The sequence below is a fragment of the Phocoena phocoena genome, chromosome 4, assembly GCF_963924675.1.
Source record: "Phocoena phocoena chromosome 4, mPhoPho1.1, whole genome shotgun sequence".
Classification (NCBI taxonomy): domain Eukaryota; kingdom Metazoa; phylum Chordata; class Mammalia; order Artiodactyla; family Phocoenidae; genus Phocoena; species Phocoena phocoena.
In genome coordinates, this window is record NC_089222.1 from 132,203,386 (window position 1) to 132,219,622 (window position 16,237).

At 37.7% G+C, this 16,237-nt stretch overlaps 1 protein-coding gene across 1 annotated transcript; it reads right to left on the minus strand.

Moving 5' to 3' along the window:
* Nucleotides 1-211: 211 nt before the first annotated feature.
* Nucleotides 212-1,183, minus strand: LOC136122094 (keratin-associated protein 26-1-like; the record flags this gene model as incomplete). Its single annotated transcript, XM_065875899.1, has 2 exons — nucleotides 212-429; nucleotides 727-1,183. Coding segments are annotated over 2 exons (675 nt in total), but the record flags the coding sequence as incomplete, so codon positions are not given.
* Nucleotides 1,184-16,237: the final 15,054 nt, after the last annotated feature.

A 16,237-nucleotide genomic window follows, 5' to 3' on the forward strand; every position in this document is an offset into this window, starting at 1 on the left:
GACATTGAATAGCATTCTAAACCAAATAATTTTAGGGCAAGGAGAGATGAAAAAAAAGATAAAAATGTGAAAGGAACAGCTTTCATTAGATCTGGCACAGGAAAATCAAGAAAAAGCAGTCACTACATACTAGGAAAGAAGAAGCAAAAGTCCATGGAGTTTAAATTTTTGTCTTGGATCTTCAGTGTGATTATTAGCTGGAATAAGGAAGTTACAGGCCTCCCCAGGCAGAGCAAGATGGATGGCAAGTACTAAACACATGTGTCAGGGGCTGGCATCCAATGAAGAGAGGATGCAGGGGTCTGAGGCTGTTGGACACAATGCCAAAAGAGTTATCCCAAAGGAGAGGAAGGGTAGGGTGAACAAGAAGATGATATGAAATGAGGGCAGATGTGGAGTAATTGGAGACATGAAGCAAATATAGAGAGTCTCTTTTGGGAAGTAGAGGAGGGAAAATCATGTGTTTGGATAATTCTCTGTGGGCAAAAGAGAGTTATTGACATTTTTGAGTAAGAGTCATATGATGAAATTAATTTTAGGAGTATTAACTCTAAACACAGTATTCAAGCTAAAGAGAAGACACTAGAGATAAGAGTCAAGATGGCAGTAAGAAATGTATGTATTCACCAAAGGGGAACACAACCCAACTTGAGTGATGACGGCGATAATAGAAAGAGTAAATGTATGAAAAGACAATTTCAGTGGATCAAGGGAGAAAAGCATTACAGTGGGTAATGCTGTGGGTATGAGGACCACCAGGCAAATAACCCAAGGGGAGGCATCCATAAGTGAGGCGTCTCAGGGGTTGGCAGCTGCTAGACACATAGCTCAGAGGTCTATAACATACTGGGAAGCAGGATCCAGAGACGCAAGAAGAAGCAGGAAGAAAACTGGTGCCTTGGCAGGGTCTGGGCACATAGCAACCAGAGGAAGGGCAGCTGGAAGTTTCACAGTTGCTGGGATCACAGCTGGCCGGCTGGCAGCTGGTAGGTTCACTGCAGGTCTCTTGGCTATTGTTCAGGAGCCAGGTATGGTCTTGACAGCTGCTGGGCAAGCAGAGAACATCCCCACCGCTCACATTCATAGAGCAGAGGGCAATGGAGGAGGGAGGAGGAACATGACAGGCATTTCTGAGGGATCCCAAGCTGTAGTTTCCAGAGCAGTCGTTGTGCCCAGGCACAGTGAGATTTCAAGAGCAGGCAGTGGTTGATTTGAAAGAAGTGAGGTTTCAAGTTTCTTATTCGGCTTGCTCCCTGAAATACCCGCAGAAAGTGGTGATTCTGTACAGACTCTCTTCCTCCTCGTTGCCTGAGATGGCATCAGAACTCTATTATAGCCCAAGAAGTGGTGCCACCCATAACACTGGGTGCTCCTTGCAATGCCTTCCATTGATTAAGTATATCTATAAAGCAGTGTGACGGAATTTTAATAGTACGTCTGCTTCTTAAATTATCCAACCTAAACAGGTATTTTAAAGGTCATTTACTTATTCTAACTATAACCGCCACTACATAAACATTCTTAGAATTCGTCTCTTGAAATTGACTTGAATAGTGGTAACGAACTTCTTTAAAACAATGGCAAATTATCTCTCTTTGAGGGGGAATTCTATGCTTTTTGGAAATTGCCAAAGGTAAAAAACTTGAAAGCAATTATGTCGTAAAAGAATGAAAACTCCTATAACCTATACGATTTGGGGCAGAGAGAGTCTAAAAATAGTATACTATATTGGTCTTCCCTGGTGGCGCAGTGGTTGAGAGTCCCCCTGCCGATGTAGGGGACATGGGTTCGTGCCCCGGTCCGGGAAGATTCCACATGCCGTGGAGCGGCTGGGCCCGTGAGCCATGGCCGCTGAGCCTGCGCGTCTGGAGCCTGTGCTCCGCAACGGGAGAGGCCACAGCAGTGAGAGGCCAGCGTACCGCAAAAAATAAATAAATAAAAAATAAATAAAAATAGTATACTATAGAAAATTTCAATGTGCCGAAATTTGTGCTTTGCTCTATTTTAGAATCCTGGTGGAAAGTGACTCCCCAGTGAAATATCTTTTTTAGAAAAGTCCTGCTCATTTTATTCATTTCAATAAATAAATTAAGTCAAGTTGAAAGCTCAATTTATGTGTATTCTTAATACAAATAAATAAATTGGGCTCATTTTAAATTATGGACCTTACTGCAAACAGAAGCAAATAAGTAAAACCCCTTTAAAAAAAAGATACAACATGACGTTTTTCATAGTTATTATAGGCTTATCATTTCATGGTTACTCATGTTCCAACTGAAAACTAATGTTCTTGGTTAAAAAAAAAATTAGAACAATGATTAAGACATAGAAATGGATTTGGTTTTGCTTTTTACATTGATTCTGATGGCAGTTTCCAAAGAGGAACATTTAAACTGCTGTACATGGGCAATAGCATCAAAATAAATGTAGAGTTTTCCTAAGTATGAATAATTTGAAGGTTATTTGGGGATATGTTTTCTGGTAAAACTTTGTTTAAACGATGCATGATTGTGTTTAGCCTCAACCATCCCACTGTATTTTTCATATACCAACATATCTAGTGGCTTCAAGGGCTATTTAAAAAAAAATATATCTACTGGATCTAAGTTCCAATTCCCCTTAGCTAAAAATTCAGTGTAAATCACAACACTTTCTTTTATTTTTATGTTCAGTGGATATGCTTATTAATTCTCCCTCTGTCCTGGAGTAGAATCTGTGAAATAGATTGATTTCTCTGCGAGCCAATACAGGACTATTTTACTACCAGGGAGAGAAATAGGAAAAGAAAATGATTTAGCCTCTGAGGTTCTGTGCTAACATGTTGAAATTATCTCAGTATTTTAGGTCAGAGAACATTACCCTTTGACGATTTGTACCTGATGTGTTTGAGGAGTCCCCCCCTCACTCCTCTCCCCATCCTGCCAGCTTTCATCACGTGATACTGTTTGTACACATTGTAAGAGTCCTGTTGTGAAATCCTGGATGCTTCAGCTGAATGGCATTAGTAATGAGTATAGCCATATTTAATTGAATGCTTATCAGTTTTATAGGTCAATGCTCTTTATGCCTGCTCTTCTCATTTATAAGCAAGAGTCTGACATCTGCATCATAAGTACATCAATATATTTGTGTGTATGTATGTATATGTATTAGTGTCTATTCTGGGCAACACCTTGCAATGTGCATACCCACATGTTAATGTCAATTTATCCTCATAATTCTTTACAGTAAATTTTAAAATTTCAAGTATTCATATGAGAAAAATTGAGATATGGAAAGTTTTGATATGAAGAGAAACATTTAAACAAAGGGAGTTCAAACATTTGTTTGTTTGTCCTTGACCCCTAAAATGTTTTGTTTCCCATTATCCAATATGACAGTATATAGAGATACATTGATACCATCATTTACTAACTGGGTGACCCTGGGAAATTTGCATAATCACTCTGATCCCCAGTCACTATCAGTATCCTTTCATGAAACAACAGAAATATTTATATTTTCAGTGTCATTTTAGGATATGTTGAGATGTAAGAAAAAGTAAGTGTAAACTGCAAAACACTATAGCAGAATAATTAATTTTCTTGCTTTGGAATTCTTAACCCATTCCAAAGAGTACCACCTTGGGTTTAATGCCTTTAGAGCACCTCCACAAGACTCATTTTTCTGTTGTGAGTAGGTAACACTGCAAAAATATTCATGGATTTCAAAAATTAGAAGTGCCTTGAATGTAGGTTGTCCCCTAATATAACAAATGTTGAACTGATGTTTTTTGATAATGACTCTCTCAGTATACAAGTAGAGCTCATGCAGACATAACAGCAGGTACCTCATTAGTACGGTTTTATAAACTACATGTTTCAGGCTCTTCTTCTGATGCAAGAGCCCAGGAAGGGACTGAGGAACTGGGTATCCTGTGTGTTCCTCCAGATTTACCCACTTTGTTGCTTTTTCTTCAATGAACTAGGGGTCCTTACCTCTCCTGCTCTAGAAAAAACAACCCCGATTTTCCCTTTTTCTTGGACACAAAGAATCCTCAGAGCATTGCAACAATAAACTTATGCCAATAAATGACTCCCTTGTATTCACTCATTCATTCAACAAATATTTATTGAACATTTTGTATGTGCAAAACATGATAGACGTTGACAATGATACAAAGATCCTATTGATTTCTGCTTCCAGACACATCCAATCTTGTAGATGTGATAAGATGGATACACAATCCAAGTCACTGCTTAATAAGTTCTATAAATTGTATATGGAGAAAGGCAAACGTTGTTCATGGGCTTTACCTAAATTTGGCTTTTGATATTAATTTTGAGGGATGGGAGGGAATGGCAGGTGTTTAGGAGAATATGAAGACGATTCACGCTGTGGCAAACGGTATAAAGACAGGAAAAAAATGTTGACCATGTTTTCAGTGGAGGGTTCTTACAGGCAAGCTGTAGTAAGTAAACTTAGATTCACATGCTAAATCTAATTCAATCATCAAGGAAGTAGTTAAGATTTTGTCCTACAGGCACAGTGATCCAGTAACTGATTTCAAGAAGAGAGAGCTATGATTAAACTACAGCACAGATTGGAAAGAGGGAAAACCCACTGTTTCTTGCAATGCAAAGAAAGAAGTGTGTGTGTATGTGTGAAAACACACACACACACATACACACACACACACTCCTTTCTTTGCATTGCAAGAAAAACATTCTTTTTACATGACTTAGTTTCTGAATATATTACAGAACACTTATTAGCTATTATTTACTGAGTGCTTATTATACACCAGGCATTGTTCTAAGTGCTTTACATGTATTAACTGATTTAATCCTCACTACATCCCGTTCAAGCAGGCGTGATCATTATTCTCAATGCATGTAGAGAGACTTAGTTGATCCTTAATAAATATAACATTCACAAAATATAACTTAGATTTTCTTTATCAAATAAAAATTGACCATTACTTAGTCAAGAATCTCTTTTACATACTTTTATCACCATCTATCCATTTTCACCAGGGAAAGTCAACTTTCAAGGAATATAAAAGAACACGAAGACAGAAAGAGATTCAGGTGGACTGAACACCCTTCTGTCAAGCTTTTTTTTCTCCTGCCCATCCTAATATTCTGATTAGTATTCATCTTAGCTTGGCTCAGAGAAGACACCCAGTTAATTATCTGAAGTCAGTACATTGCAATCTGCAACATAATGAAGCGTTCTAATTTTAGCACCCCCTGTTGGATGCCATGTGTAAAATCATGAAATTATAATCAATTGAAAGAATTAAGTAATGTAGAGTTTGCGGTAACTGATAAAGTTGTCAGGCTGGAATCTACTTTCAATTGAATTTTTACTATAATATTCTTGAGTATGGAAGCTATCGCTTATGCATGATTTCAACAAAATTTTCTACACTCATTCCTACTTTATTCTTACACAAGAACTTTCCCTCCATGATGTTAGAAAATCATTTGAATCCTTTCATTCCTGTATTAAAGACAGTGTAGGTGGAGGTACCCCTTCCACAATTTATATTTAATCCTTGAATTGTGTCCCTTTCACATTATTAGTTACTATTTACTGAGTCCTTATTACATACCAGACATGGTTTTACATGTTTTACATGTATTAACTGATTTAATCCTCACAGCATCCCTATTCAAATGTTTCGAATTCCTCTCTGTGCCAATATGTTTTATCAGCTTTATTGAGGTATGATTGACGTACAATAAGCTGAGCATATTTAAAGAGTATAGCTTGATAAGTTTTCACATTTGTTTAAACCCAAATCAAGATAATAATCATATTTATCACTCCCCAAAAATCTCCTTATGCCCCATGTAGTCCTTCCCCTCCAGCTTTCTCCACCTCACTCCACCCCTACCCCATCCCCAGGCAACCATTAATCTTCCTTCTGTCACTTTGTGTTAGTTTCTATTTTCTAACATTTCATGAAATGAAATGAAATTGTAGAACATATATTCTTTTTTTCTTTCTTTCACTAAGAATACTTATTTTGAGATTCATCCTTGGTATAGTTGTTCCTTGAATTGCTGTTCAGTGTTCCATGATGTGGATATAATATAATATGTTTATCTACTCGTAAGTTGATGGACAATTGGGTTGTGTGCAGTTTTTGGAAACTACAAACACAAATATGCTATGAACATTTGTATACAAGTCTTTGAATGGACACATGCATTCAATTCTCTTAGGCAGACACTTTGAGTGGAATGATGTGATCATATGATACGTCAATGTTTAACTTTTAAGGAACAGACTGCTTTCCAAAATGGCCACATCTTTTTATATTCCCACCAGCAGTGTATAAGAGTCCAAGTTGTTTCAGGTTTTCTTCCAACATTTGGTATAGTTACAGTTTTAAAAATTTTAGTCATTCTATTAACTGTATATAGTAGTATTTCATTGTGGTTTTAAATTGCTGGTGACTGATGATTCTGAGCATAGGTATTGCTTATTTTCCATTTTCCATCATTGCTTCTTTTATATGTTCTTTAATAAAGAAACTGCTCTATGTTTTGTACATTTTTCTATTGGGTTGTTTGCTTTCTTATTGTTGAGTTTGGAGTGTTCTTTAAATATTTTAAATACAACTCCTTTATTAGATATATGATTTAAAAATATTCCCTAACAGTCTGTGGCTTGTCTTTTTATTCCTGTAATAGTGACTTTTTGAAGAGCAGATATTTTTAATTTTGATGAAGTTCAATTTATTAATTTTTAATTTATAAATTGTGTTTTTGATGTTGTATTTAAGAAATACAACCTTGTGTCTTTTGCCTATGTTTCTCCACTCATTTTCTTTTTTTGAAATCTAATTTCTATCCTCACCAACATTTCAAGCTGTTATCTTAAAGATCACCAATGATTAATTCCCTACCCAATAGCTATCTTGGCCCTCGTTCTGAACTCCATGGCACATTTGACATTGCTGTCCATACTTTCTGCTTTGAAACATTGTTCTCCTTCTATTTCAGCAATGCTTTAATCTCAAGGTTCTATTTCTGTTCCATGGAATACCTGTTTTGTCTTTACCTACTTCCCTTTTCTCCTTCTATTCCCCAGAATATGATCCTTCTTAAGCCTCTTCTTTTTCTGCATTCTTATCAATCTGCATTCATTAATGTTAAGCATACGATTAATAGCTCTACATGAATTCCTCTGAATTAATAATTATAGGCTTGCTCTCTTTCCCGATATCTGTACCTGCATTTGCAATTGTCCTCTAGACATTCCACTGGGGCACCTTATACTTCAAATTAAATATTTATATGTACACAATGTACATAGTGCTTTCTCCCAAGTTGATTCCTCCTCCCATGAACTTTATATCTGCTTATGGTACCATATTCTCTTAGTCACATGGGCTTAAACTTATAAAACTATCCTCATTAATACTTCTATCTCTATCATATTCCCAAAGATGAGATTAATAGTGAAATTTAGCTCAGGTAATGTCTCTTACTTGGTTGCACTTATCTTGAACACTTCTCTATTGCCCACAAAAAAAAAAAAAAAGAAAGAAAGAAATCAAAGATCCCTAAATTATCATTCAAAGCTATTCATAATATGGGTCCAAAAAACATACATTGTTAATCATAAGTCCTTCAGGTTTTTTTTTTTTTTTTTTGGATGACCCTATTTGCCATTCTCAGTATTTACTGAAAATGAATGACTCACTAACATTGCTGGTTTCCTCTTTGCTCCTTAGATGCTTTTCTATCCTGTCTCTCCTTACCCATATCTTACTTATTCTTTACAGTTCAAGTCAAACATAACAACTACTAAGACACCTTCACTTCTGCCCAAGCAGAAGTAATTTCTTTTCCCTTTGAACTTATTTCTACATTACCCATCTCCTATTATACTAATCATTTTGTACCTTATATTTTATTCAGTATATGTCTTATTTTTGCTTCTCAGTAATAATTATATTAAAGACATTATAGCCTTATTTATGTTTGTATTGCTAAAAATGCCCAACATGCTCACTGTTTTTTGTAAACATTTATTTTAGAAATGAATGAAAAGAGTCTGTCTTAAGTCGTACTTTCCGATGTTTCCTAATCTGTTCATTGGATGTTGATGTATATCTTCGACCTTTTGGCCATTAGTTTTATAAATTAGAGCTAATCGTTGTTTTTGGTTCTTTGAGAGCTTTTCACAGTAAAAGAAAAGATTTACTCTAAACCTCCTAGAAAGAAAGAGGCATAGGTCTCTTATAGTGCTTGTCTTGGATTTTTCCCATATAATGCACTTTACAGCCAGGGGTATTCAGTTCACCTCCTGGTCACAGAAGACCCTTGTTCAGTTATTTCCTTTCATAGCATAAGCACCTTTCCTGGCTACTTTTTACCCCAGACTCTCTAGGCACATAGGAACTCCAGAAAAAGATTTTATAAGAAAAAATTATCATTTTAGAGTATAAAGGTTTTCTAGTTGTTTTTTGTTTGTTTGTTTTTAATAGAACATGAGATCAAAATAGCAATGCTATGACTTGTCAGCAGCTCAGCAGTCCCACTAAAATCAATAGCTGCTTTCTGGGAGTTTGGCTCTAGCAAACCTTTATCTTGCCAGAGAGAACAGCAGGGACAAATGAAGACTCTGAGTTCCCTAAAACCATTTTTTTCCTCTGAAGCATTATCTTATAATGCTTCATAAAATATAGAGAATCACTCTTCTTCAATTAAAAGACTGACATTTAATTGATTCAGGTCTTTATCCTGGTCTTTATAACAGTCTATTCCCCAGTTCTGATAGAATAGTTTCTTGCTTTCTTTTTCCCCAAGCTGAAGAGGTTTTTTATTTTTCTAGAAGTTTTCTCATAATATTTGAAAACCTCTCATCTCTTTCCTTGACTAATACCTCTAGAGCTGGTCTTATTTTATATTCAGGTAAGTTAATCTGTGATGAAATACTCTGAAAACCTGAGAATTGGTTACCATAAATAGTAACCATATTTTCTTTTTTTTTCATGTTGGAAGTAGGAAAAGGAGATATGTTCCATTCTCATCTACCTTATATCACCAGGAGTTCTTCTCCAGAGAAATTCAGGTCTATTCTGGGGAAAAAAAAAAAATACTGGAGGACTCTTTCCTATCTAAAATACTTGTGGATTGGATTATGTAGCAAATGGTCCTTTACCTTAAAAAAAGTCCTAAATCAGTAAGTTCCTTGATAATGATATGAAACATCACTAAGACTATGGAAGACCTAATTTTATGATAAATAAAACAGTACCTTTCATAATAATCATCCAATACCTAGCATTTCAACATTAGACTTGGGCATGAATGAACTGACTTAAGGTTTTAATCTTCATGCAAAAAATTAAAGAATGAAGAAATTGAAAGAAAGTGAAGATAATGTGATCTTGTAGGTGGGGCCTTTTGGGTCCGTTCAATGTACTTTTGTTGTTTCAAGTGTTATAGGCCTATACTTCCCCATTCTGTCAATTCCAAAGGAGATTCCCCTTGACTGTGAAGAACTGTATGTATGGAAGTGCTAGTAGGTTTGAGACCCCTTTCAGCTACAAGATCCCGTGATTGATGATTATGCTAATTGGAATCTTTGTGAAGGGGAGTCTCTACCCATTTAATGCTGCTTGGGGACCTATTAATAGTAACTTCACTGAAATACAGAGGAAGACATATTGAATAGATTTGCTTGTGGACTCTGTTGGTCAGGTTAATCACAGTAGCCAATGGAATGACAGACTCACAGGAAAATTCATGAGAAGTGTTGCAGCAAAAGTAGAACTGAAGTTTTCCCTTCCCTGAGAACAAGGGAAATAAAGGGAAGAGTGAACAGGCTAGAGAAGAAACATAATCTGGCCTGAAAGTGTTAATCACTCCTTGTTTTACTTTAACTGTCACTAATTTGTAGTAACTAGGTTTGTACTTACAAAGCTAACCTCACTCCCTGACACTATGTAATTTACATTTGACACTTATCACCCCTAACTCTGTGTGACTTACATCCTGTGCCTCTCACTCCCTAACATTATTATATCCCGACACTTACATTCTATATGTCCCTCATAACAAATCACCCCTTATAGTTTTTGCATTTCAGAAACGAGCTCACCGGCCGATAAACCAGAGGCAAACAGACGCAATTACCAGACTGCCAGACACCAATTTCCTGGCCCCCTGATGCTAGCTATGGCTGTTTTGAAATAATGCAAAGGAAAGGAAGAATGCAAGACCTTCACTACTTTGATCCTTATCATATATCCCGGACAGCGAGCCCCACATTATAAAATCTTCCCTGATTCCCAAGGAGGGGGAGACACAGCTCTTGTGGCGTTAGCCTGCTGTGTCTTCCCTTCTGCCTGGCAGAAAAAATGAAGCCATCTCTCTCTTCCTCTAAAATCCCTGTCTCCGTATTTCTGTTCGGCCTCAGTGCACAGGGAAGCTAATATTTCAGCAACAGAAGCAGTGCAGTGTAGAGACGTGTTGGATTTTGGGGGGAAAAAGTCCCCATAGGTCTCTTGCATTTCTGCCTGTCTTTAGAACTGTCACTGGTTCCCTCTGTTCTGAATTATCTTTGCAAGAACATTTGTAAACAGCCTTGGAAAATAGATGTAGTATTTCTCTCTGGGGCAAGTGACAGGCATGCTTATTGTCCATTCTCATGTCCATGATTCAGGCTTCCTGAGCTCAAGATTCCTCTCCTATAAAACAACTCACTACGTATACAGATATCATCTGGCCGTCTTACTACTGGCCTTTGTGAATTGAGGCTCAGGAAATTGCTGCAAAGGCTATCACTCTGGCTCTACTATTGCCATGAATAATAAATTCTTTTTTTCTGATCCAGGTGTTGCATGTCTTCTGTCAGCATCCATGAAGCTGTGACAGGCTATCTTGTTAGCTTGCAAATAGGGTAAAATCTTGGACATTTTATGGTTCTTATTGCCCTTTCTGACCAGTTTCTCCTTTCTAGCTGAAACTGTGGCACTGCAATGTCCTAACTAACTCTTATTTAGCAATCATTTATTAAGACAAATTTTTAATAGAAATACAATAATCATAATAATATGGAAATAATGATGACAAATTTATGCAGCAGTAACTAGTGGAAATCAATCAAAGTTATCAGAAGATGAAGTAAGCAGCTTGATGCCATATTGAAAACATATCTTAAAAACTTAAAGGACATTAGAAAAAGTGACAAATTGGGCTTCCCTGGTGGCACAGTGGTTGAGAGTCCGCCTGCTGATGCAGGGGATGCGGGTTCGTGCCCAGATCCAGGAGGATCTCACATGCAGTGGAGCGGCTGGGCCCATGAGCCATGGCCACTGGGCCTGCGCGTCTGGCGCCTCCCATCTGCAACAGGAGAGGCCACAGCAGTGAGAGGCCCGCCGCGTACCACACAAAAAAAAAAAAAAAACAACAACTGACAAATTAAAGGAATTTGTAAAGGAATGGTAAATCATGGTTTAGTTAATAAACAGTCAATAGTGAAACAATAGTTGGGTATAGCAAATTTTTCTTTAGAACCATCTAGCCATATAACATGTCTTTTAAAAGAGAGCCCACCTCTCTCAACCAGGCTAAGTAGTACAGTTTAGGTGCTTTATTTAGGAATTGACAACTATGAGGGATTACTCAAAACACCTCCAAGTGTAAGATATGGAACTCAGGGGCAAAAGTTGTTGAATAAGGTAGCTCATTTGTTAACAAGCAAAAGCACTGCACTAGGGGTCAGCACTGCTGAACCTCAGTCATGGATGAGCCATAAGTAACAGCCCAGGGATGAATAGCCACGAGACCTTGTATGTAGCCTTGTACTGTCCATGTAGCCCAACGTTTTGAGTGCAGGTTGCTGGATAGTAGGGACTAAAGACCTCAGAAGATAAAAGCAGGTAATGATTGTATGGCAGGCTCTGAACATACAATCAGCAGAAAGGTGTAGGACGTGGTTTCACAGGAGCTGTGTGCAGGCATGCTGACTGGCAGTAAGTGGATCCCTTCCAGTTTCTTGGCAGTCCTTCAAGAGCTGGGTTCTGCCATGACTGCCACTTGCTAAGCAGAGGACACTGATACAGAGCAGGGCCCTGTGAGGTTCCTGGGCACAAAAACCTTTCTGTACCCCATTTCTTGATTACAGGAAATAGGCTTTATTCAGCCTCCATGACCTTCCCTGAGTTCCAACCAGCAGATTCAAAGTGTTGCTAATTAGGGAAGGGAAGGGATGTGGAGACAAGGGACGGGCAGTCAAAAGAAACAGTAGTGCAGCCTTGGGGCAGGGTCCTGGTGCACCATCAAGGGATATGCATCACAATATCTTTGAGCTGTCTTGTAGATACTGGAACCACCACCAGGGGGAGAAAATAACAGTAAAGGATAGTATGCTGCCCACAAGCATGTCGACCCCAGACCGGTTGGAACAAGAAGGTTGATGATGCTGACCCACACTTACCTCACCACCAACCAGTCAGAAGCTTGTCCATGAGCTGATCACACCCTCTTTGAACTATTACTATAAAACTTCTCACTACCCCTGCCCCCAGGTCGGGACACACAGTTTTGAGGGCATTAGCCCGCTGTGGCCCCCTTTGCCTGGCAAAGCAATAAAGTTATTCTTTTCTACTTCACCCAAAACTCTGTCTCTGAGATTTAATTCCATGTCAGGGTACAGAGGCCGGATTCAGCTTCAACACCTCTGAGGATCACATGGAGGAAGTGTTATTAGAGGGGACAAGGAAACGTGGCGCTGACCTCCAGGGAAATCACAGCTGTAGTTTCTAGCTGAGCAATTATTGAAAGGCAAGATGACCTTAGTGTGGATTCTAAGCAAATTACCTTCACTTAGTGCTATTTCCCTCTTGTGCTGTGACTTCTAGAAGGTTTTAAGTGATGAGCATTGGCATCCAGTGCAGGCTTTATTCTGACTCCCAGTTTCAAAAATGTTGATAAACATAACTCAGTTATTTAGAAGTCAGGAAATATGACTAATTACAACCATAGAAGGGTACCCACTGAGTCTCAAAAATAAAGAAATTATGGTCTTATTTACCATTCAGCAAACCATGCATTTGGAAAAACAATATTCCAACCTTCATTAAAAGATACTTGAAAATCTGAGGCTAGATTAATGTTTATTACATCTGCCATATTAATTTAATATAGGCCACATTTATGAACCAGTAAAGGTTTTTTATGTGTTATGTGCGGCCTTTAATGTACATATAAGGGTCATTAAAATTATTGTGCTTAGTACATTTAAATATTTTTAATAAATTTCTCACGAGGGATACTCTGGATTATGGCCAGTGGGGCGCCAGAATGAGAGTCACTAGGCCTGAGTTCTAGCCGGGATGCTGCTTAAGTAAATCACATAACCTCGGCAAGAATATTTACTAACTGTATGATAAGTGAAGCTCATTAAACATCTCTTAAACGTTTAGAAATAATTGTGATTCTTTGAAAATGTAACTGTGAGAGCAATGAGGGACCATAAGAAGAATTCATGTACAAATGGGCAATTGGCCTTTACAACAAATACTTAGGGACTTCAGCATTTCACTCAGCTACCTGATGGATGTATGGGAGACACAACCCTGATCAGACATGTTTCAGAACTGAACACAGCTTCAGATGGTATTTGTCCTCTAGAGTGGCTCGGGGGTCAGAGTGTAGCATATATTTTTTGGATTGCCTAGCATTCTGTTCATAACCTGAGGGCCCCAAAGAGCTAGCCTTACATTAGAAGACCCTCCAGTACCATCTCAAGATCAATGCTTTGATCACCATAGTCATTTACTGCAGGAAATTAAACCAGACTCCCAGGGACCAAGCCACCATCAGCTGCAGCATCTGGGAGACAGGAAATGGGAGCAGGCCCACTTTAAACAATCTGCTGAACAAATATAGACTTGAAAAATGAAAGAACTACACTGATGTCTGTTTCTGTTTCCTGAGAAAGATTTCTGAAAAATATTTCACTCAGTAGTAATGGATATTCTAATTTTAATATGGTAAGTACACCTGTGATCATTACAAAGCTTTACTATGATTTACTGTAAATCCAATCATTAAATAAATACAGTAGAGCACTTGTGAGTATCAATATAGCTAAAATTTTAAATTATTTCTTTCACTGGCTCCTGCATATGAAGTCTAGAGGAAGATACTTTGTTCTTGAGAATCTCAACATGCATTGTTATATCGGTTTCCTAACATAGAGAGTGTCAGAGTGAATGTAGCTCATTCCAAGGGGAAACAACAACAACAGTTAATAACCCTACTGTAAGGGTTGACAGGATTTATGGTGGAAGAGAGCTTTTAAATCCAAGTGTTACAATCTGCACATTCAATTTAAATAAACAGCATGCTACAGACCATGAAGCAATAGTGACAAGGCAGTGAACTGCTACGGGAGGTGTTATTCTTAGTCTTTTATTGAATTTTCAGTCTTCTTTTCTCATTATCTTTGACAATTAGTAGTTACTGAACTCCTGCCGGGGCATTGGCCCTGGACTTGAAGCAGTACCATATAGAGAGATGGAAGAATAGTAATGGACCATTTTCAGTATTTACCTTTGAGATTTCTTTGTTCTTGTGTCTGGATGCAACCACATTGGTTTTGCCTCTTGCCACCAAGGAATAACTGTCTTTGAATGTCATTAATGAATTTGTTTTCATAAAGCCAGAGAAAGTTATGTAAAAGTCAGGCAAAAGACTTAGTACTAGACAACCACAAAAAGGTATTTTTTTAATTCAAAATTTAATTTTTATGTGTTTAGTCTATTTGTACCTATCTGCCTATGGCATATTTTATTGCTTATCAAAGCCATCACTCGATATAACTAGTAGTGATGAGTTATCAATTGTCCAAAGAAGTATAGTGCTTTTGCTTTGTGTTGGTTGGTTGTTCTTTTCTTGGCTTTTTTTTTTTCAATCAATTATCATTCTTTCTGTTTGGGTCCTAGGGCAAGAATATGGAACAGTTCCTGACATGAAAGAACTTCTAACTGAGGGCGTAATAGGCATTCTCTGAAGGTAGAAATGGGAAACAGAACTAGAGAAGACTATTTTGGCTTCAGGAAAGGTGTCAGTGACTCTGATGCAACATGGAACAAAATAATCTCTCTTATCCCATTAGTGTCTATGACAAGCTCAACATTTTCAAAAGGATAATTATTTAACTAAAAACAGGTAAGGGGGCTTCCCTGGTGGCACAGTGGTTGAGAATCTGCCTGCCAATGCAGGGGACACAGGTTCAAGCCCTGGTCTGGGAAGATCCCACATGCCCCGGAGCAACTAGGCCCGTGAGCCACAGCTACTGAGCCTGTGCGTCTGGAGCCTGTGCTCCACAAGAAGAGACGCCGAGATAGTGAGAGGCCCGCGCACCATGATGAAGAGTGGCCCCCGCTTGCCGCAAATAGAGAAAGTCCTCGCACAGAAATGAAGACTCAACACAGCCAAAAATAAATAAATAAATTAAAACAAACAAACAAAAAAACAGGTAAGGACTAATGGGTATGAAAAACAGATTTGCTAACAACATTCAGACCATCGATCTCATGTTTTAGAAAAATCTTACTCCATACCATCCGAACACCTTCCTTGACACCTAGATTATGTCAGTTTCATATGATTTGAAGTTCATGCTCTTTTCTAAGATGTTGAAAATCTATAACATTTTACAGACTCCAATGAAATATGCACAATTCCTTTCTTGCTTTTATTCCTGAGTTACAAATGAACCATCTGATCAACTATACTTAGTTCTCTGACTGTAGCCTCTATAGACTCACAACAATATAATATACCAGACCAAAAATTTTCAATCACATTCTGTATGCAGACCTTCCATATGACACAGAGATGTTTACCCATGTTTCAGCTAGTCTGGTGACAAAAAAAAAAAAAAAATCTAATATAATCAGGTAGTCAAAATTTATAGCTCAAACTCTGAAGTCCAACTCACAGGATCAAAATCCTGGCTACACATTTACTATCTGTATTATCTTGGACAACCTATTTAATTTATCTGTGCCTTCATCTTCACTGAAAAACAAATGGAAATTATAAAATAGTATTTATCTAACTGGGTGGTTTGAGTTTAAAATGATGAAGTATATGTACACAGTGACTGGTAAATAATTAGAATCAAATTAATAAGAGATATATTATGGTTCTTGGCACAGTACTGAATAGACAAGGAAATGTTCTTTAAATTCACTATACTTGGCTTCTAGGAAAAAAAC